This window comes from Eublepharis macularius, chromosome 16 (assembly GCF_028583425.1).
Source record: "Eublepharis macularius isolate TG4126 chromosome 16, MPM_Emac_v1.0, whole genome shotgun sequence".
In the NCBI taxonomy this organism is placed as follows: Eukaryota; Metazoa; Chordata; class Lepidosauria; order Squamata; family Eublepharidae; genus Eublepharis; species Eublepharis macularius.
Window position 1 is genome coordinate 36,495,725 of NC_072805.1, and position 21,494 is coordinate 36,517,218.

At 44.5% G+C, this 21,494-nt stretch overlaps 1 protein-coding gene across 1 annotated transcript in view; it reads left to right on the top strand.

The window, feature by feature from the left end:
• Window positions 1-12,264: 12,264 nt before the first annotated feature.
• GPT2 (glutamic--pyruvic transaminase 2) overlaps window positions 12,265-21,494 on the top strand; it is a 31,171-nt gene continuing 21,941 nt past the window's right edge. Inside the window, exon 1 of the mRNA XM_055000646.1 lies at window positions 12,265-12,928. Coding sequence (XP_054856621.1) covers window positions 12,599-12,928 — 330 coding nt within the window. The 5' untranslated portion in view covers window positions 12,265-12,598. The remainder of the gene's footprint in view (window positions 12,929-21,494) is intronic.

Here is a 21,494-nt window from a genome sequence, read left to right on the forward strand (position 1 = left end):
ATTGGTTATTGCTATTGATGATAATGATATTATTATACATTAATAGGTGTTAGTAGGCATAATAATATATAAGTATTTTAGAAAACATTGATATCTATTCTACATGGACCTCCACTGTATTTCCACAGTTCACATCGCTATACTGTATTGTATACATTTAATAATACATTTAAAAATAATCATATAATAATAATCATATTAATAATTTATTTAATAATGATCATATAATAATAATAGACATTAGTAATAATGATATTAACATTTAATGGGAATTTTTTTTTAAACCATATCTGTTCTACAGGGACCGTCACCACATTTCCACAGCTCATATCACTATACTGTACTGTAGTACATTTAATAATGATAGGTATTAATGATCCAGAGGAGTTAGCCATGTTAGTCTGTAGTTGCAAAATAGTAGAGTCCAGCAGCACCTATAAGACTAACCAACTTTATTGTAGCATAAGCTTTCGAGATGCATCTGATAAAGAGAGCTGTTGTGCTTGGATGTTTATGCTACAATAAAGTTGGTTGGAATTAATTATGTTAATTATGTTATTATGTTAATTATGTTATGTTATTAATATATAATAGGCATTTTTTAAAAAATAAAACATTGAAATCTATTCCACATGGATCACCGTATTTCCACAGTTCATATCACTATACTGTATTGTACATTTTTAGTCACCTTCTGTTACAAGGGAACAATTCCTATTTTCTGGTAAATTACAATTTTATATGACCTTTTAAGAAAGAAGATTTAAGGGATGTTAGCTGTGTTTCACTGGATCAATAAGCCGATGTTTAAAAGAAAAAAATGAAGTTTTTGACATATTTTATTTATTTATTTATTTTCTTTGAATTTCTTTTCCACCCTCCCTACAAAGGGTTCAGGGCGGATTACAGCATTTTAAAACACATTTAAAATTAATGTATACAATTAAAACGATAAATAGATCAATATTAAAGACCTATTGAGGCAGATGCTTTTGTGGACTGGACCCCACTTCATCAGATACATGAAGTTTGTCCTGAATATATATATATATACACACGGGGGGGGGTATAGATAGACACACACATAAACACACACAAACCTCCAGGGGACTCACAAGGCATCCTGGCGGGGGGGGGGGATCAGATTCTCTCCCCCCTACTTCCCTCCCTGCCGACCTCTTCCCTTTTCTTTTCTTCCACTGCTGAAGACTAAGTCCACAATCACCTCTCCACTAAATCTTTCCATGACAACCATTTCAAGCAGAGTCATTTATGATACCCAAGCAGGGACTGTGGCTCAGTCATAGGGCATCTGCTTGGTATGAAGAAAGACCCAGGTTTATTCCACAGCATCTCCAGTTAAAAGAATCAAGTAGAAAGTAATGTGACAGATCTAGAAGCTCTGGAGAGCTGTTGCCAGTCAGAATAGACAGTACTGATCTTGACGATGGATCAAGGATCGACTGCTGAATGCAGCTTTACACATTCAGCAGACCTGAATGTACCTTTATTCAGCTAATCTGAAGGAAACTGAATTTATTATTGCAAGATTCGGATCAAGTTAATGACAACGTATTATAGCTAGCTTCCTGACTAGACATGGGCACGATCTGAATTACGATTTCAAAAAAACCCTGATTTTGGCTTTTGCGCCATCGTGACTCAGCTAATCAGTTCCGTCCACGGCAACCAATCCAGCTGTCAGGGGTTTGCTTGTTCGGGACTTGATCGGATATATCGGTTTCTGTTTGGAATTGCAGACACTCTTGCGCCAGTAATTTATTCCCGGGGCAACAGAGCCAGGGGATTGAGCTGTGTTTGCCCTCCTTCTGTCGCCCTTGAAACACGAATGGAAGCCCAGCTTTCCTTGATTAGCAGGCTTCCTTCCAACCACGGAGCAGCAACCTAGGGGAGGGAGGGGGAAGGGGGTGTTCTGAAGCCATGGGCACAAAGGAAAGGCAAAAGGCAGCGCGGGAGGCTGGGAAGCCACCCGCGCCATTCGTCTTTCCCCAGGACAAGGGGCGCGCGGGCAACCCGGCCGCTCCTTGTCTTGTGGGGCAGGTGTACTGGGCACTGGCAACCGTAGATCCGGCCCTGGGAATGTCCCCTCCCTGAGGGAAGGTGGCTCGTTGCTGGGTTAAAAACTCCCCCCCACTCTAAGTGTGTGTGTGTGTGTGTGTGTGTGTGTGTGTGTGTGTGTGTGTGTGTGTGTGTGTGTGTGTGTGTGTGTGTGTGTGTGTGTGTGTGTGTGAATGTCCCCTCTCTCCCTGAAGGGAGGCGACGATGCCCGCCGGGCCTGGCGTCCCATGCCACCAACCACCGTTCCTATATTGCTGGAAACAGTGGGGCGCCCTCCCGCTTTGGCCTTCCCAATTCCGGATCGGAAATGGGACTTGATCGGTTAGAATCGGTGGCCTGGGTTCGGCAGCAGCCCGGATCCACGAACGGCTTAATTGGTGTTTTTTTTTTTGGATCCTGCCCATCTCTATTCCTGACTATCTAATTTTGCAAGATCCCTCCCACCCTCTGCCTGGACTTTCAAACTCCTACCTTTTCCCACCCCATGTCCATGTGTCTGATGAAGGGAGCTTTGATTCTCCAAAGCTCATACCCTGGAAATCAAGTTGGTCTCTAAGGTGCTACTGGACCCGAATCTAGCTCTTCTACTACAGACCAACGCAGCTACCCACCTGAAACAAACTTATCATCGCCACACTTTCTTCTTGGGTTGCTTCCCTTCCTTCTTGCTTTCTCCATTTCAAGTGTTCTGGTCAAGTAGTGGGCAATAGTACATCCACTTAATTTGAGGCCTGGTATTTCCCATCAAGTGCCCAGACCTGGATAGCCCAGGTGAGCCTGATCTTGTCAGATCTCAGGAGTTAAGCTGGGCTGGCCTTGGTTAGTAATTGGATGGGAGACCTCCAAGGAAGACCAGGGTGACAGAGGCAGGCAATGGCGAACCACCTCTGTTAGTCTCTTGCCATGAAAACCCCACCTGGAATTGCCATCAGTCAGTTATGACTTGAGGGCACTCTCCACCACCATTTCCCATGAGGTAGCCACATTAGTCTATTATAACCACCCACAACAGTTCTGTGGAGATGTTTATTATTTTTACATTTTCATGTTTAGTGGGCTTTATAACCTCTTTGACAAGCAAAGCAACAAGCACCGTGATACATCAATCTTCTCCTGCCCAAGAATAACTTTCTCCTATGGATTTTCGCTTTTCCACAAGGTTTCTGAAATGTCTGCTCTATTTTTGTTCTCATACAGCACAAAACTCTCTGACTCCACCAGTTGGGTTTCCAGGCTTCTGACATTTGCTTATAAACACCTATCCCTTCTTTCCCTTTCCCTAGTGTACACATTTCCCCCTATGGCTCATTAATCACCTTAAATACCTGTTAAATTTCCTGCCACGTTCAAGGTCAAGTTCTAGCTTGTCCCTATTCAGATTAGAGCATTTACTCCATCGTCCTTTATGGATGAGTTGTCCTAATCTGAATACTCCCCAATTCCTGTTGGCTCTTCTAAACCTTCCTCTCCACCACTGTTTCATCCATGTTTTGCAATCCCTTACCCATGCCGGTCTAGCTAACCTGTGTTAACCTCTGCCTAACATTTTCTTCCCTACCACTACATTTCCCAATGCTGTTGAGGACTTGCACCATTTCTGCTAACTCACCTCCCACATTAGCTACAGTTCAATAACTAATTTGTGCTGAGTGATCTTGAATATAAAGCCCTGATGTCTCAGTTATTGGTTTATTATTAGGTTCTGGCATGGTCTGGTTTGAGTACTTGAAATAAAAAACTTACACGTTCTTCTGTATTCCTCATTGAAACTGAGTAGAAAGCTCCCTCGTAAATACACACACAGTTTAATGTGTGAGGAGAAAGAGAAATTGTGAATTGGTGATTCTTCCGGATTAATCTATCTGGAATAAATAAGCATGGCCTGGTTTATACCCTATGTATCACAAACAAGTAGAGACAGGTTTCAAACAAAATATTGCCAAACAAGGACCAAACGGTCTACAGAAACCTGATAGATAATAACAATAATGCAATTTTAATGGAAGTGCAAGGTAAGTATTCCAGTATATACACTCCAAAAATACTAGGGACTATCCATCTGCACGCATGTAGCCCCAATGCATGGATTACAGTCCATACAAGTATAATAACATGCATATAAATACAAAGTCCGTCTTTCAAAATGTACAGTTCCAACAGGTTGATTCTTCTGTCTTGCAGGCAAATCTGCCAATGAAGGGCGAAGAGGGTCCGATGGGAGCCAGAAGGTCGATAGGGAAGCTCCTGGGCTGTTGGCAACGGGTGCGCTAGCAATTTAGACAGCCCGTATTCACCTCTGAAATTAGGTGAATTAATGCAAACAGATGTGAATTCCTTCCCTTAAAGTGGAACGATAAACCACCCAGACAAAACATCTATCATATTAAAGCAAGTTCACTCATGTCTCCTCTGTGCAAATCCCAAATTACTTTGTCACGCGGCCAGGTACTATATAATTGCTGGAGGGCCACATGAAGAGGATTTCTTCTGAAGTCCTTCCAAAAGAACTGTCTGCCTGATTTCTCCCTCCATGAAAACAAGTATGAGTGTTATTCTAGGACAATGGCTTTTATACATTAACTGCTGTCACAGCTGACTGCTCTATAAAAATACAAGCAGTGAGCACAAAAATGAAGGAAGTTAGCACATGCTTGATACTCTAAGCTTAGCTTGATAGAATTCTCTCTCCTTTTCATTAAACCTGCAGACCACACAGTCAACTTTTTTTAAAAAAAAGTAAAGAATTTGCATTTGCACAAGATCAGGAAATAGGGAGAGACAGAGCACAACAAATGTGTAAAGTGACTTTCGTGGGTAGTAAACCCCATTGAATTTAGGGTTGCCAACCTCTGTGGGGCCTACAATCTCCCCGAATTACAACGGATCTCCAGAATACAGAGATCAGTTCCTTCGAAGGAAATGTCAGTTTTGGAGGGTGGACTCCATTGCATTACACCTCTGCTGAACTCCTTCCCCAAACTCCATTCTCCCTGGGATCCACCCTCAAATCTCCAGGAATTTTCCAAGCTAATTGGCAACCCCAATTGAATTAAATGGGAATTACTTCTGAGAAGACTAGTTTAGGATTGCTCCCTGTGAGTGGGAGAGCTGGCATGGTATAGAAATTGGAGTGTTGGAGAGTAAGATCTGGGACACCCAGGCTTGAACCCCATCTGTGCTCAGTGGGTGACCTTAGGCCCGTCGCACCCTCTCAGCCTCACCTACTACAAAAGGGTTATTGTGAGGATAAACCAGACGAGAGAAGAATGATGTAAGCTGCTTAGGGTCCCAACTGGGGAGAAAGATGGGGTATAAACGGAGTAAATAAATAACTTGCATTTGCTATGTCCACAGTTCTAAACTTTTATCCATTGCATCACTTTAATTTTCCCCCTGCTCTGAGTTCTCAGCTGTTAACTGAGAATTCTACCATTTCTACAGATTACATCTTTTAGGACTTCTTCTAACAATGAAAGAACAAGCGTTGTGGGGATTACAACAACATTCAAACTAAGGTGGATGAATCGTCTCTGTTTATATAACATTATCTTCTATCTGTCCTCCAATTCATTCAGATGATATTTCATTATCAGCAGAGCCCCGCTGGCCAGCTGTGATGTTGGTACATTTATCCTGTATTAACGTATACATTAAGAACATGAGAAAAATGGTCCACCCAGTGCCAACAAACACGGCACGTCAATTTGTATATTCAGTTTTCTTTTTTAGCCAGACTGCAACCCTTCACTGTCTCAGATACGAAAGAAAAATCTGGACTTTTCAATACAACCATTTGAAAGTTTATACTTTTAACAGATCCAGAGGAGTTAGCCGTGTTAGTCTGTAGTAGCAAAATCAAAAAGAGTCCAGTAGCACCTTTAAGACTAACCAACTTTATTGTAGCATAAGCTTTTAACAGTTAGCCAATTTGATGATCTGTATAAGCGGGAAACACAGTGTATAATGTAATCAGTCACTCAATATAAACAAGGACAGAATTCCTGTATGTGCAATATGGAAGCGCCCATTTCTCATATGCCTTTTCCAAGTGGTTTGCATGAGCTGCGATGAAAACAGGCCCAAAGGGGAGGGGGCAAATCCTTTCCCCTTTAACACAGGCTTAATGACATGGTATTTACCAGGTGGGTGTTATTTACTTCTGTGCCATGAAAAACTCAGTTCTCATACCTTAAGCCTCTCTTAAAGGGGCAAGTTGTTTTTTTCCCTCCAGGTTGTTGGCAAACCTAGTGAAAGTCATCGCTTTCTGACAAGTTCATGGCTGAGCTCTCAACCAGGAACTTTCCAACCATTATCTGAGCCTAATAAGCATGCTATAATAACACACACCCAGTTATTGACATAGTTACAGTGCAATCCTAATTACATTTACAACTTCTAAATCTATTGAAGCCAATGGGCTAAGAATGGCTGTAACTCTGGTTAGGATTGCACTTCTAATCTCTTTCTCTTTTTCTAAAGGAACACCATGTCTCCAAAACCAACTTTCTGCATACTGGGTGCAGGCTATAGCATGTTATTCCAAGAGCCTTTCTGCTTGCGTGTATAAGGAAATAGCATCTTTGTTCTAAGCTGCAACTGGGGCAAATACATAGAACTGTGTTGTGCAGACAAAAAAATGGTAACCGTTCATTTGTACCACTCTTCTGGACAGATTGAGTGGAAGTTTGGTTCCTGAATTTTTTTTTTTAAAAGACTCAGAAATATTTTGGGACTAATTAAAAGAGGCACTGGATTTATTTTTAAATTAATGGACCCATCTCCCCAAATGAAGTGCTGTTTTATCCTACTAGATTAGTCCTAACCAAAATTGTGCTATGCACACTCTGTGCTTCTAAGAAACTTAGCTAAACTAAAAGGTATCACACCACTGTTGCTTTCGTATTTTTTTTTAAACGTGGATCAACATGGCCATGTATAATTTTTTTCAACTACAAACTTTTTTTGGTTCATTGCTTCACCTATTGGGCGCACACTATTTACATAATGTTTTGCCTAATTATTATAATGCGTAGCCTGCTATGCTAATTTTCTCCTCCCTTATTAAATTCTTTTCCCCCTCTGCCTCTAGCTGGTTTATCTCAGATAGTATCAGCGCATATCCTTTAGAGAGTTACATCATTCTAAGATGAGACCATGTCAGCATGCCAGTTAGTACGCTTGTAATCTAAATCAATATTTAAGTTGCAATACCCAAATGTGAAGCGTGGCTTTTCTGACGTGTAAATTTCAGAAATGCTCCAAAGTAGGGCTATAAATCTACAGTGTAGCCTTGTACCGTTGTAAATCTGCAACAGTGTAATGGAATGATAGCAAGAGGCAAAGTATTTTTTTTTCCAAAACAAAGAGGGGTAGAGAAAAAAGAGGGGGGGATAACAGGGTCCAAGGAACGGTAGGATTTTGCACTACAGGGGTTGTTAAAATACAGCGTACACACAACATACCTTCATCAGAGTTCATCAATGTTAAAATGAAGATTGCAACTACTATTCCAGCTTCTGTGTACCTTACTGACTAAATACATTCTTTTTCTACAGTGTTCACTTTTAGATCAACTAAAGATCAAAACGAGTGGACTCCATGCACATTCTCACTGCTATATCTTAATATGATCTAATGCTTCTATACAGATCATTTCTATTTCTTTTAACTATTATGTCAAAGTTTCCATATCTTGTATTCTACCTCATCAATGATATTTAAGCATTTTCCATCTTATCAGATCCTAACCTTATATTCAGTCTAGAACAATGTATCAGTATACTATCTTATTCAGATTTCTAAAACTAAAACATTTTATGCATTTTCTCCTTTGTGAGTAAAATAATTCCCCCATTTCTCTTCGAATTCTCTCATTGGGCTTCTGTTTAAATAGCTTGTCAGTTTTGAGGCAAAGTATTTTTAATGGTTATTTTTTATCTCTTGGTTCACTTGACCCAAGCAGGCTCTTTATACAACGTTCAGCAAGGAGTTAGCTACAAAACTGGTGCACACGGATTATTACATCAGCATTTTGCGAAGGATACAACACCGTCTGCAAACAGTTCTGATGAAACACCTGAGCTTATCGGCATACAGAACAAAGCAAGGCTATTCAGGCAGATTTTTGTACGGTGATAACATTTTAACCTTAGTCCCAATCTTGCTGAAACAAAGCAAATTCGGTTCTAGTTCTGAATGGGATACCAACTGGGAAGAAAAATGGAATATAAATGCAGTAAGGAAATGTATTACTAGGACTCTGCTTCAAAATAACTGAAAATGATATAATGCTCCATAAATCCTCTTAAAGAGAAGACTTGTTGCACCTTAGAAACAAGCTCTCATGGATTAGAGCTCAAATTGTCAGTTGCACGGAGTGAATTCTGACTAAGCATACACATACACCAGAGATTATGAAGGAAAAAAATAATAGTGGGGTCAAAAGGCCATGCTATGCAGGCCATAGCCGATGAGATGTAATTATGGAAAATTCAAGTGTAATCAAGAAAAGTACAGAGACTCTTCACAGCAACAGCAGAAATTGAGGCTCAAGCCCTTCCCAGGGTGTTGCTAAGTTAAACCTTCTTGATGCATCCCTCTTTGAAATCCGCCTCTCCATCAAATGACTCAACTCTTTCTCCTTTGCTGGCTGCCTGGCTCTTACAGCTGGATCTGCATCCCAGAACACCTGTGCCATCTCTCTCATGTAGGTCACATACCTCTGCAGTTCCCATGAAACTTTCTTTGCAGGGGCGGTATTAGCCAATGGACAAAAGGAGCAGCTGCCCTGTGCCCTGTAGAGGTGGGGGGGGGAACCAACTGCCCAAGGCCTAGCCCTTCCAATGGAAGGGGGGAGAGAAGGAAAAAAGCAAGCTGCCACAATTTGCACCCACCCAGTCTGAGGTCAGCTAGCTCAGGAGCAGCCGCGTGCGGCTCTTCCATCTGCAGCACATGCAGCCAGCTTCTACACCCATCTCACACAAGGCTGCCCCTTGCTTAGCCCCATTAGGGGTGGAGGGAGGCAATTATTCCGGGTCCCATCCTAGACTTTCCCCAGGCCCAAAAATCACGAAGGGCCGAACTAGATGTGACAGAGTCCTCACGTCCATCAAGAGATACCACCACCATTGTAAAGCCTAAAATGAGTGTTTTTAAAAAGGGCCTTGAGGGCCTTGTCCTGATTGGACCCGCAGCATGGCAGGTGAGGTGTTCTTGTCCACCCCCCTGCCTTTTCAAGGGCAGAAACAGCCGTGGGGTGCGGGCTGTTTCAGCCCTTGAAAAGGTGCGCGAGGGGTGGGGACAAGAGTGTGTCCTCCTGCAACGCTGCAGGGCCTTTGTGGCATTTTTAAATGGTGCAGCGATGGACACGGGGATGCTGTCATGTCTAGTTTGGCCCTGAGATTGTCCCTGCTTTTTTTTGGCACAAATCCTGCTTCCCATTCAGAACTAACAGCACAATCCTAAACGCAGTTTTACCCTTCTGCGTCCATTAAAGTCAATGGGTTTAGAAATGCCTAACGATGTCTAGCACTGCACAGTTAAGTGGGTGCAGTCCTAAGAACACTTTCCCCGTTAAAGAGACTTGAATAGGATTCTGAACAGACCGGCTTGGGATAGCTCTTTTCGCGTGTGTAACTGGAGGGCTGGCATATGAAATCTGTACTAACTGGTGATTTTGCAAACCGAGTCTCTGCGCTTAATACACAACTATCATTCACAGACCAGCCTCATTCTTATTTGCACACACATGCACCCTTCCACCCATCACTCAAGCCAAAAGTGTAAGTCGATCAACCAAGACCGTCCAGTTATTTTCCATGTCAAAAAAGATGAATAAGATTTTTGGGGACACTAAATAGCCTCAAGTTAATTGTGCAAACACCGTGGCGCTGTTGTCGTTGGTGGTATGCCAATGATATGACTAGTGCTGTTGAGTCACAAATACTTTCCCATGTATAACAGAGGCTGTTGCTTTTCTTTTGTAACTTCAGGCTGTAACCCTAAATAAAGTAACTGGAAGGTAAGTCCCTTTAAAATTCTTTTTAAACTGTAAGAAAGCTTTAAGACAATTAACATAAAACTTTCTCAGGCTAGAAGACATACAGAGTTACTGTAGTGTAGTGGTTAAGTGGCTGGGTTGTGAATTAGCACTCAGCTGGTTTGAATCCCAGTACTGCCACAAGCGCAGCCAGTGGCCTTGGGTAAGCCACTCCTCTCAGCCCCAGCTATAATTGTGGAAATAATCAGGGCTTTTTTTCTGGGAAAAGAGGTGGTGGAACTCAGTGGGTTGCCAGCACAGGGGGCAACTCTTGGCGGGAGGTGGCGCCCCTGGTACCACATGTGCACGCACAAAGTGCACACATGCTCCCAGGGCCAATGATGTCACTTTGGGTCCGCTGGAACAAGGGGGTTGTTTTCAAAAGTTTAAATTGCCCTTGGTGAAAATGGTCACATAGCTGGTAGCCCCATCCCTTGATCTCCAGACAGAGGGGAGTTTAGATTGCCGTCCTCGCTGCTCCAGCGGCCCGGAGAGCAATCTAAACTCCCCTCTGTCGAGATCAGGGGGTGGGGCGACCAGCCATGTGACCATTTTCAAGAGGTTCTGGAACTCCGTTCTACCGTGTTCCAGCTGAAAAAAAGTCCTGGAAATAATTAAAAAACCTGAATTTTTTCAGTACTCTAAGTGGGGCAGTAATCTGTCTAGAAGAGCAGAATATAAATGCTGTTATTATTATTATTTCCTAGGAGCAAGCCCCACTGAATAGACTCAATTAGGATTCTGAGTAGACCAGCTAAGGACTGCTGTGGCAAAGATGTCAGTCCTGGCTCATTGTGCCTATAGATTCTTTTAAAAAAGCAGAATGCATTCAATTATTGGAAAAACACCTTTGAAAATCTAAGATGTAGAGGGGGGCAGTTTCAGAATCACAGGCTTTGCAATTGCAGAAATATTTCTGCCTGTTCCAGTCTTTGCACTGGTCCTAATTGTGATTCTTTTTCCGGCCGAAATAGTGCATTTTGAGCAGGGGAGAATAGGTAACACTCAAATTTCTGAAATAAAACATTCCCCTTAAAACCGTAATAGTTAACTTTATAGTTTCAGGTGGGTAGCAGTGTTGGCCTGCAGCAGAACGGCAGGATTTGAGTCCAGTGGCATCTGAAAGTCAAGATTTTTAGCTATAAGCTTTTAAGAATCACAGCTCCCTTCTTCAGATAACTGGTATCTCAAGAAGGGAGTTTGACTCTAGAAAATCTTTTCAAGTGGGTAGCTGTGTTGGTCTGCAGATAGAAGAGCAAGATTCAGGTCCAGTAGCATCTTAAAGACCAACTAGATTTCCAGGGTATGAGCTTTCCTGAGTCAAATTAAGTTTATCTGCACATTCAGAACAATGGACCGCCCTGGGCTTAATAGGGACATTGCATTCTTCTCTAGCTACAGATGCTAATTTTTTTTGCTTTTCACCCCCAGCTCTATCAAGCTAATTATTGTTGTATCCTTAATTTAAATACCTCTCCCACCTCCTGTCTGGATAAAACCCTACATGCTTCCACTTCTAGCAGTGCAATCCTAAACAGAGTTACTCCAATCTAGGCCCAATGAGCTTAGACGGGAGTAACTCTGTTTAGGATTGCACTGTAAATATATCTGAAGAAAGAGGCGTTGACTCTCGAAAGCTCACTCCCTGGAAATCTAATTGGTGTTTAAGGTACTGCTGGACCCGAATCCTGAAAATCTTGTTGGTCTCTAAGGTACCACTGGACTCCAGTCCTGCAGTGAATACTGCAGTAATGCTTAAACCTCCCAACCCGAGCCAGCACCCTGGAAAGGTGGCGTGATCGCACATCATCACCCACTCCCCCAATTCCCTCGTCGGTTCCTCTCCATCCCACCTTCGCAGAGCCCACCCAGCGGAGCCGCCTGCCGGAGGCACTCTGGGCGCGGTAGTTTTTCCTTTGGCCACCGGATGGCGCGGCGCGGCGCGGCCCCGGGCTCGGAAGAACTACCCGCCCCACCAGGCAGCGCGGCGGCGAGCGGCGGCTGGTGCAATCTTATTCTCTTCCTCGACGGCGGTGGGAAGCCGGGACTGGAGCTCGCGTGTTGCTCCCGCTTAGGTGACTGCTTGGGCTGTCCGTGCGGGCGCTTTTCTGGAATTGCCTTGCTCCCCTTTTTGCATTTTCTTTGCCTCTGCGGAGAACCTGCATTGGAGCATCTCGAACTGTTGCAGCGCTTTAGCGCTCTTTCCTAACTGGGGGGAGAATCAGGGATACAGACCTTTTCTTGGCCAACGTCGAACCCTGCCCTCTTTCGAGTTGCCAACAGCTGGAGAGATCCCAAGGGGGAAGGCAAGCCTCCAAGCCAAGCCCCTCCCGGGCATGCACTTGCAACCTTCCTTTTGCAGATGAGGAGGGCTTGAGTGCGCTTCTCTCTGGTGCGCTATTGCGGAAACCTTTTCTTAGGGGGCTGATTTTTAAACTGTGGGGTTTTTTTGGCTTAGAGAAAAGCGCCCTTTCCAGCATCATGCATCGCTTCTCCGGGCTCGCCAAGGAAGCCTCGGCCCTCCAGGAAAGGAAAGAGCCGGCCGTTCGCTTCCTGGCTTCGCTGGTGACCGCGACCCGGCAGCAGCAGCAGCGACCCAGCCGGCCCCATCGCCGCCCGCCGCTGGGTGCCGCGGGGCCGGTGCGCTGGAACAGCGCCGCGAAGGCCTCGGCCGTGAAGCTCCAGGAGAAGCCGCCGCGGGAGAAGATCCTCACGCTGGAGTCCATGAACCCGCAGGTGAAGGCGGTGGAGTACGCCGTGCGGGGCCCCATCGTGCTGAAAGCCGGCGAGATCGAGAAGGAGCTGCGGAAGGTGCGCGGGGCGGAGTGGGCGTGCGTCAAGCGGGGCGCACGGCGGAGCGGCCGGGACCGAGGCAGGGGGTGGATTGCCGGGGCTGGCTGCTGGGGCAGGGGGACCGGGGGGGACCGGAGGGGGGCGCAAGGCCTGCCTGCCGCAGATTCCACACCCACCCCCGCCTGCCCAGTCTCCCTCCGGCCGCCCCTGCAAGGGCGACCCCGGGGTCTGGCTCGTCCGTTGCACCGGCTTGGCAAAGGCGCAGGCCAAGCGCCTCTCTCCAAATTCGCCGCAGGGGCTCGGAGCGGCCAAAGCGCCTTTGCCTTCCTCTTTTTTCCCTTTAATTTTTTCCCCCTGCAGCAGTTTCGCTGGCCTGCCTGGGCCGCCGCCTCCCCGGGCCACTCCTCCGCCGCTGCGGCTCCTGATTGGGGCGAGCCCGAGGCCGGCGGGCCGCCAGCAAGGCGCGCTGCTGCCTTCTGGTTTTCGGCCTCCCGACAACCCGGGGGGTGGGGGGGGGAATAACCCCCGGGGGGGGGACGTGGCAGTAGCATTAACTTCCCTCATGTCAAATCCCCCTCCCATTATATATTTTGTTCCTAAGGGTTGCTACTAGGTTACATATTTACGTTGTATATTGCAAGATTTGTATCCAGGTGCTCCTAAAAGCCCAATCATGAAGGTAGTTTCAGGTGGGTGCCCGCCTGTAGTTGAACAGCAAGATCCAGCAGCACCTTAAAGACCAATTTATGGTTGCCATCTCCAGGTTGGGAAGTTCATGGAGATTTTTGGGGTGGAGCCTGGAGAAGGCAGGATTTGAGCTGGGTATATCCTCAGTAGGGTGCCGTAGAATCCATCCTCCAGAGCAGCCATTTCCTCCAGGGAGATTGATCTCCGTTGCCCGTAGATTGCTTATAATTCTGGGAGATCTCCAGCCACCAGCTTGAAGCTGGCAAGCCCGAACCAACTAGATTTCCAAAGCATGAGCTTCCAAGAATCACCAGCAGGATTTTCAGGGCATGAGCATTCCTGACTCGGATGACCCAGGTAGCCCCATCTTGTCAGATCACAGAGGCTAAGTAGGGTTGGAATTGATTAGTATTTGGATGGGAGACCAGCAAGGATGCCCAAGTTGCTGTGCAGCTGCAGGCAACGTAAAACCGCCTGTGAACACCTCTTGCCTTGGAATCTCTGCAGGGTCACCATAAGCCAGCTGTGACTTGACAGCACACACATAAAGCATTCTTACTCATATCTGACCGAAGATGCTTTGATTCGCGAATGTTCATACCTTGAAAATCTTGTTGGTATTTCAGGTGCTACTGGACTCAAATCTTGCTCTTCAACTGCAGACCAACACAGTTGAGCTTATATATCATTACTGTTAATGGTACATAGGCTTCTACCCCCAAAGAGATTACAATCTGTAATGCAAAATGGGGGAACAGATAGAGGGAAAGGTGAATTATGGCCTAGTATAATTCTTTGTGCTTAAAGGTTTGCGTTGGGCTTGAGGATTCAAGGGGTAAGTCAAAGTGACAATATTTATATAACACTTGAATAGTATTTATGTTTTAGTTAGCAAGTTGCTTCACAGCTGTGGCAGTTGTTACTGTTAACACAATAGCATTGCAAGCTAAGCTGCTATTGTTTTAACTTGACAGCTGAGAAGCTACCTGCCTGGTAGAGTTTTTTCTTGCTCTTAGTCCAACGGGCTCAGGGAATTCTCTGTTTTGTCTTCTCTGCAACCCTGTGAGGTAGGTCAGGCAGGGAAAGTGACTGCATTATGTAACGGGCTTCAACCCAGATCTCTCAGGGTTGACACCCTTCATTTTATCCCAGCCGGATGAGAAAGACGGCTTGGCCAAGATCATGCAATTAGTTGATGGCAAAGCTAGGATATTTATCTCCGTTGCCCAAGCCTAGCCCCCTTGGATTGCATCTGCAAAAATGGAACCTATCTGGAATAAAACCGTTCTTTCTCATCAAATTAATAATTCCAGTTCACTGTAATTTGAATAAAGTTAGCTTGGCTAACTTTACTTTTTACAGTAAAGAGACTTGAGATCAAGACAGAATAGACTATAATGAAGTGCCATTCTACTCAGAAGTAAACAACCACTGATTTCAGTGGGATGTCCTTCCTAGTAACTGCAATTTATCTTGTAACTATGAGTCTCTCTACATAAGACATCTTATATGGGGATGCTCAAGTGTAGGGAGACGCAATGTTAGCCGGGAAGCATAGTTTAAAAAGACAGAACTGGTGGACATTGCTCCTCAGAGGGTTTGTTAATTTCATCTTCACCTCTGGGAAGGGGAGGTGAAATTGACAGAGCTGGGGAGGGAGCAAAGATGAAATTAACAAACCCTATGAGGAGCTATCTCCACTGGCTCTGTCTTTTTAAACTATGCTTCCCAGCTAACATTGCATCTCCCTACACTTGAGCATCCCCATGTAAGATGTCTTGTGTGGAGAGACTCTTATCTGTCTGTAGCCTAGATTATACCCATTATATTCCATGGATTTCAGTGGAACTTATTCATTGATGGTTTTCATATTTATTTGATGACATTTGAATCACCTCGATCACAGCATAAATGTGTTTATGATCAGGATGATACAATTGTTGCTGTTTTAAAACCAATTAGGCATTCCTGTATATCATTAAACATTTGTTTTTCAGTAATATTTTGAGAGAACAGCTACATTCAGACATCATACTAAACCATGGTTTGCTTAAACTCTGCTTTAGTATGATGTCCCTAATTCTGGCTTGGCCACAAACTGGGATTCTTAATCAGAGTTACATCTCAGCTTGTGAATTCTGATTTGTAGCAACAGGCCAGTTATGTCTGAATGCAGGAATCTTGGCTTAATTCTAGCTTATTTGGTAGTACCGTACACAGGGTCATAGCTGTGAAGTAGCAAAAAAGCTTCATGCTGTACTTGGCTTTTGCCAGCAATAGATAAACTGGGGTTTCCAAACATATTTTGGTGAGTTTCAACTGCATGTTGCATTCCCGTGTTGGTTCAATAAAATCACAGTTTAAACTAACCGTGGTTAGTCATGAGGCCCGGATGCAGCCAGTGTTTTCCAAAAAGGTCTTTGTGTTTTCTTACAACATTGAAAAGATTGGGTTTCCTTTTAAAATATACTTTTTTGCAGAGGGGGGAACTGAAAGAACGTCATGTAGTTCTGAAGAAAGAACTGTAGACGCACTTTGTAGTTTAAAGCATTAGAATGCTTGAGCAGAAATGTTAAAGCTTCATAACCTAACCTGGCCCCGCGTCTGTTCCAAAATTCTGTTTTGTAATAACTGTTGTTAAACAGTTACTCAGAATTCTTTAACAAAAAAGAAAAACAAACAGCCACCTCCCACCTTCTGTGTCATTCAGTTGCGTAAGTAAGATTATATGCTTTGTCAATGAATATTTACTTTTCACTTGCCTCTGCTATCCTCTGATGTAATTACCTATCAGGGCAGTAGATAACAGTCCGATTTTGCTATTCTGTTGTACGCTTACCAAAACTAGGATTTTTGAAGAATTCCTTATAGTTAACCTGGAATCAGTTTCTAGGAAACTAGATTAAGAAATGCATATATGTTTTCTTAAAAAAATCATTCATCAGATCTCTTGGTTTTGATTTCTTTGCTCAGGCCATATGCAGCATTTTTAAATGTTTGCTCAACGAATAGCTCTTGCTTGCATAGAGCCTCGCGCTTAGCAACTATTATAGTGCTTGGATCCCGACCGCCAGAGAAGTTTTCAAGCATTTGCAAGGCCTCCCTGTAGAAACTGTTGACTTTGGGTGAACCTAGAATAGCTAGTTGTGTGTCTTGTCTGCTCATAAGCATGTCGTTTGAATGGAGGTCAGTGCTGATAAGGAGTAGATGGTCACTCTATAAAATTAGGTAAAGGTAAAGGTAGTCCCCTGTGCAAGCACCGAGTCATTACTGACCCATGGGGGGACGTCGCATCATGATGTTTTCTTGGCAGACTTTTTGTTACACGGTGGTTTGCCATGGCCTTCCCCAGTCATCTACACTTTACCCCCAGGAACCTGGGTGCTCATTTTACCGACCTCGGAAGGATGGAAGTTTGAGTCAACCTTGAGCCAGCTACCTGAACCCAGCTTCCGCCAGGATCGAACTCAGGTTGCGAGCAGAGCTTGGGCTGCAGTACTGCTGCTTACCACTCTGCACCATGGGGCTCTTCTATAAAATTAGGCTATTGCAAATTAGGCAGTCGCCCATCCCTGTCCATAATTTTTGGGGTGGGGGTGGCAGAGGTGGCTGTGATTCTATAGCAAGCACATTGGCTTGTGTGCAGGAGAGTTCCAAGTTCAATCCCTGATTTCCGGCACCAAAGGACATCAGCTAGCAAGTTGGAAAAGACTCCTCTCTGCTTAGGACTTTGGAGAGTTGCTACCAACCAGAGTGGACAATGCTCAGCCAGATGGTTCTTGACTTTCGGTAGCCTCATATGGTCATTGGAAAGGCAACCTACCATCAGGTTTGCTCCAGATGGACAGAACGCACCTCCTTTCAGGGCCAAACTACAAGTGACAACTGACACTTGAACAGCAAGTGTATTTCTTCCTGTTCACTTGCCCTCCACTTGCGCTCCACTTGATCCACTTGCCGTTCAAGTGTCATTTGTCACTTGTAGCTTGGCCCTCAGACTATGGTCCTCTGTTTTAGGTGGCATAATGTAGTCATATGGGGAGCTCTGACTCTTAAAAGCTCCTACCCTGGAAATCTAGTTGGTCTTTAAGGTGCTACTGGACCCGAATCTTGCTCTTCTGCTGCAGATCCACACAGCTACCCATCTGAAACAACCCTATGGGGAACGGCGAGTTATTTTCTGCCCCTTCCAAGCATGTGTCTTTATTGGCACAGGGCTGTCTCTGTGCCTTAGATTGTTTTCTTTCCGAAGTTAAAATTATTTCAGCGGCTTTAGAAGCTGAGCTAGGGAACGCTGCTGGTTGTGATTGTTCTTAAATCGGAGCATAGCTAGGGCTGAGTTCTCACGGGGGAAGTAAATGTGAGTTGGCTCAATGTGGTTTCAAACTTGGTAGGGCTCATATGATGTAATAGCTTTCCATTACAAAAATTACACACACAATAGACTAATACGTCAGAAGAGGGGTTCTAGACTCCATGCAGGATTTAATTTTTTTTTAAGTATAAAAGAACATTGAATCACAGTGAAGGATACAATCCAAATTGACCGTCTCTGAGAACTAGAATCTAGTTAGACTCTGAAAGTGCAATCCTAAGCAGAGTTACACCCTTTTAAAACAATAGAGGCCAGTGGGCTTAGAAGAAGGCAACTCCGTTTAGGATTGCACTGTGAATTAAGTATGGCTGTAACGATGAGCGTGGGTATTCTAGTTATACCGTGAATCAATGGGTATTTCTTACAGTGCAAACCTAAGAAGAATTACTACAGTCTAAGCTCATTGATTTCAATGGGCTTAGATTGGAGTAACTCTTCTTGGGACTGCACCGTTAATGGCTGGAATGGTGTTAATATTCCCTTGAGTTCCACCGAGCTTCCAATTAGACTTCATGGGATCCTCGGGATTCAGCCCTTGGTACAGTCTTGATACAGTCTCAGAACTATAAACCAATAAATATTCACCGAGCATTAGCTATCAAGATGGCGGAAGAGTAATTTTGAGTACTTTCATTTAAAAAAAAAAGTTTCCAGTTGATCTCATTAGATAAGGGTTCGCTATTTGGAGAAATGGGGCGAGGGGCGGGGGAGTTCTGCCTAAAAATGCCTTCCCTCTTCCAAGCACCTCAGCAGGATATTACTGACCACCCGCAATTCAAGCCACGTGAACGTGTGTGCTGCTTGACGTTGGTAAGGCCCACAAAATGCACCATCCCCCAAATGTGTGTCAGGGGGAAGAGAGGGCGATATCTGAGAAAGCTGAGTAAGTTTATCTGCAGGGACTCCGGGACCAGCCTGACCAGGAAAGTGCTTTGGTAGCAAATACTTCTCGCTTCCCTGCTCGGTTCCTTCGCATGGTTAAGAATCTGTTGGCAAACTCTGTTACAGACATTTTGCTGCTTTTCCTTCCAAGTGCCACAGCCAGAGGAACGCACTCCCTCTTACATGCTGTGCCTGTTGTACAGCTGTCTCGAAACTCGGGAGACAGTCGCCCAAAGCGGTTACATAACCTGGATCACCAGGAGACCCTCTCTGGGTCTATATTTGGTTCGGTGCGCTGTTATTAAGTGGATGACGCTCAGCTCGATTTCACTGTTTCACAAAAACAACTTGAACGGTGTCCGGTATAGCTTTTCTCAGAGCTCACTGAGCCAGCTCACGAGCGGTCAGGATCCCCAAAAAACTCGAGCAACTAATTCTGCCTGCCCCGTGGCATCTTGGATTTCTTGCAGCCCCCTATGTCAAGCGGTGTTTGAACGTTTGAAATAGCTTTTAGGAGGGGTCGTCGTGACTCAGTGGGAGGGCATCTGCTGGCACGTGGAAGGTCCCAGATTCAGTCTCCAGTGTCTCTGGCAAGGACCAGGTTGTAGGTGATACAAAAATCCTCCACCTGAGAACTTGGAGAGCCCCTGCAAGTCTGAATAAACAGGACAGCCTTTGATGGTCCAGTGGTCTGATTCAGTATAAGACTCGTGTGTTCATTATATAGAGTCAGACCATTCATCTGGCATCGTATTGTCTATTCCTGAGTGGTCAGGAGTCTTAAGGCAGAGATCAGAGTTTCCCAGTATTTGATAGCAGAGATGCTAAGAGCTGAGGTTAAGGTCCTGCCTCCGCTGCCCTGAAAGTGGTTAAAATATGCCATGTATGGAAGATGCGTTTGTCTCCACCCCATAGATGCAGACGAATAGACTGTCATATCAGGGATATTGGAGCAAGGATGCTAGGGGTGTGAAGCATACGGACAGATGCTGAGTGGTGAACCCTAGGGTGATGGATATCCATGTGGAACGGTGGTTATGTGCAGCATCAATAATATATGTCTTGAAGCTAACCTTGTCACTAATGCTTATCAAATATACACTTGGAGGAGGTAATGTGTACATTTAAACGGCCTCGAGTCTGCATTTTTTCATGGCAAAACGTGGACCTCCCCATTTACCATCTTACTGCTTTTTACTTTTTTACTGCTTTTTACTTGCTTTTTACTTCTTACTGCTTTTTTTTTTAACCACTGAATTGTTGGGAGCCAGTTTGGTGTAGTGGTTAAGAGCATGGGACTCTAATCTGGAGAGCTGGGTTTGATTCCCCATTCCTCCTCTTGAAGCCAGCTGGGTGACCTTGGCTCAGCCACAGCTCTCTCAGAGCTCTCTCAGCCCCACCCACCTCACCGGGTGTTTGTTGTGGGGATAATAATGACATACTTTGTAAACCGCTCTGAGTGGGGATTAAGTTGTCCTGTAGGGTGATATATAAATCAGATACTATTATTATAAAATGATTGACTGTATAACACAGAGTAGAGTTCTCAAGGTGGGAAAAATCCCCAAATTCTACAGGTATAGTAAGATTCCTTAGGCAGACATACACCAAGCTGAACAGAGCCCATTAGGAGGTTTATTGAACTTCTGGAGGGCTGCATTTGACTGAAGCTGCAAGTTAGTGGAGACCTGTAAACTTTCTGGAGTCTTGGTAGTGTTCTCTGAATCTCCATGTCAACTATGACATTGTGTGCTGGGGAAATAGTTCTTACTGCAGATATGTAAATATTATTACCATCAATGCTCAACGGGCTTTACTGGACTATATTTAAGGCCGAAATGTTTCAACAAAGGATGAGAAGCTGGGTAGGTCTGGGCTGGCTTGGGCCCCTTCCAATTAAACATTTTATACCTAGTGGCTGATGTTTTTGGAAGCGAGCCGTTAAGCATACTTGCATATGGAAGTGTATTAAGGGCAAACCCCAAAAAGGGTCCAGCACCATTCTGCTCATAAACCAGTCGAATCTGGAAGCAATGACCCCCAAATTCTGGGAAGGCATTCTGGCTAACAATAACGTTCAGTAGAGGTTGAGAACGTAGGATCTCACGCATTATCCCTCTACCTCCACTTCCCTGTGTTTGCGCGAGAAGGATACTCGTCCTATTCTTTCTTCCTCCTAGTCTATGTGCTGGCCAATAAAAGTCAAACACAGTTTTATGGCCCTGGAACTCATATACCAGATGCTTGGAGAAAATAGGAAAGGCACAAGGCAAGTGGATCTAGAGGATTCTGCAACAGCCCCAGGTGGGGGAGACATCTCAAATGACCTGATTTCTCCCACTTTTTTCAAGGATAGGAAACTCTTGTCTATAAAGAACTACTTAGATATTTTTGTTGAAAGGATAGGATTGCTTCCAATCTGTGGAGGTAATATAATGTCGGGTGTTAAGATGGACGGCCGTGGAAATTTCCTGGACCAACATCTTACATATTCGCGATGGAACGGTTGGTATTACAAGATAATGCAATGTACTAGCTAAACATAGCTTCAAATACCCAAGGCCTTTCTCCGCCTTGCAAATTATTCCAAATTATCAGTCCTTCGGAGATGCCTTAATAGAAGGAAGAACAGTCAGTGAC